Source organism: Penaeus monodon, chromosome 29, assembly GCF_015228065.2.
Source record: "Penaeus monodon isolate SGIC_2016 chromosome 29, NSTDA_Pmon_1, whole genome shotgun sequence".
Classification (NCBI taxonomy): domain Eukaryota; kingdom Metazoa; phylum Arthropoda; class Malacostraca; order Decapoda; family Penaeidae; genus Penaeus; species Penaeus monodon.
The window spans coordinates 35,920,741-35,922,663 of NC_051414.1; the positions used below are offsets into that span (position 1 = coordinate 35,920,741).

At 37.2% G+C, this 1,923-nt stretch overlaps 1 protein-coding gene across 1 annotated transcript in view; it reads right to left on the reverse strand.

Annotated features, from left to right (window-relative positions):
* The window catches only part of LOC119592217 (rab3 GTPase-activating protein non-catalytic subunit-like), a gene marked incomplete at its 3' end in the record, with an annotated part of 43,875 nt that overhangs the window by 11,224 nt on the left and 30,728 nt on the right, over positions 1 to 1,923 (reverse strand). The window contains 4 exon segments of the mRNA XM_037941049.1: positions 244 to 420; positions 686 to 890; positions 1,252 to 1,375; positions 1,733 to 1,814. Coding sequence (XP_037796977.1) covers positions 244 to 420; positions 686 to 890; positions 1,252 to 1,375; positions 1,733 to 1,814 — 588 coding nt within the window.

The following is a 1,923-nucleotide window of genomic DNA, read 5'->3' on the forward strand; positions in this document are numbered from 1 at the left end:
GTGAGGAACATTAGTTAAAATGACTCAGTGACACAATGCTACTAAAACTGTCAGGATCCATTGTTCTCTAATACTAAAACTGTCAGGATCCATTGTTCTCTAATGATATCAAAAAAAAAAAAAGGTTCAAAGCACAAAGCACTATGAACCTAAAATTAAATCATGAAGGGTAACATCAAGCATAAAAAAATCTAACCCAAACACCCCAATGCAAAATGAAGGTAATTTCTCAGACCATCTCACCGGAAGACACCACATGATTGAATCCCTTGGCGAGCGAAGTCTGCGCCAGGTGATCGTAGAGATGCGGTGGAGTGACACCTGGCCCCGCGCAATCCATCACCATTCCCTGATCCACCAGACCCCATTTCTTATACCCTAAGGGTGGGACGCTCACATTCTCTCCCCCACTCGCTGCAGCTGTTTGGGTAAATATTCAAGCTATTAGGAAATTCTGGCTTCTGTGAGTGAAACCTTTACTCATTATCAATACATAAATATTCCTGAAATACATAAATTTTTCCTGTGACCCACACCAACTTTTGTTTCGTAAGTTTTTAAAAATACTTCTGGGTTCTGGATTAAATATGTTTCACTTCCATGACATATTATAAAGCAATTAGCTATTCCTTACTGACTGACTGGTAAGCAATTAAAAGTCAGAAACCAAACAATAAAGTAGTACCTTTAGCAACCTGATTTCTGCAGCCTCGCAGAGTTTGAAAGAGGGAAAATCCGTCAATGGTAGTTATAGATCTTGGGTAAAGAATGATGAGTTCCTCGCTTGTATCCTGTGACAGAACTGCCCTGCTTCCGTCTGTCATGGTACGGCACTTCAGGCTCAACACAGGCCCTTCTTCAAAGATTTGTGATAACAGGACCAGTCCACACTAAAAATACATTCAGCATTTAATCAATTAAAATCAGTTATTAGAAGATTACTGCATTTCCATCCATCCATCCATACAACTGGCTATCAATGTGTATGGCCAGAGTTGCATTTCCAACTGTCCATATAACTGGTTTTCAATAAGTATAGTCAGAGTTTTTCATCAACAGTCTGTAAGCAGTCAAAGGATATATATCTACAGTAAGATCAATATTTTGTCTAAAAACTTGCACCAAACACTTTTGCTAATTTGCATAAAATTACTGTCTGAACTGTCTATATTATTGATTTGAAGGTTACATTTAAAATACATTGAAAAGATTTTTAGTCATCAAATCTACAATAGTTAGTGAACGACATACTTCAGTATACATAGCCACATAGCCAGACGTAAATCCAACGATGACACAAGTCCAGTCTGGTCCGCCTGTGCTGCTCTGCTTCTGGGACAAGAGCGGCAGGCACAATATGGCATTTATTTCATCGCTGGAAAAGTGAGAATGGGCTGTGTAAATTCATATGAATTCATCTGGGAGATTTCCATCCATTTCTTGTGAAAGCACTGATATGTGAATATCATTTGAAAATGTGGTTAATGAAGTATAAAGAATTACTTAAAAATACTTAATATTAAAAAATCATTCTGTCCACAGCTAACAGGTAAATTCTATCTCATTCCTCAATTATTAAGCACCTGTGGTGCTTAATAATATTATTTCACAAAGGTGCTGAATAGAATTTATAAACAACTGAAGAAATACTGGAAAGCTATGCACATTTCTTCACATTTGGAAGTCACAAATCAATCTAAATAACAAAATAAACACTAATAAAATGGCTCACCTTGCACCATAACCCACAGTCCCTCGCCAAGTTACAACCAAACGCATCTTGTTTTCCTCTTCTGCATAACTTTCCCATCGACCTGAAATGGAAAAGTAAATATGTATATCTTCTATCTGTATACATATCTTTCCAATGAAACTATTTCACCCATTTCTGAAGAAGCATACTGGGTACATATTGCCACACAC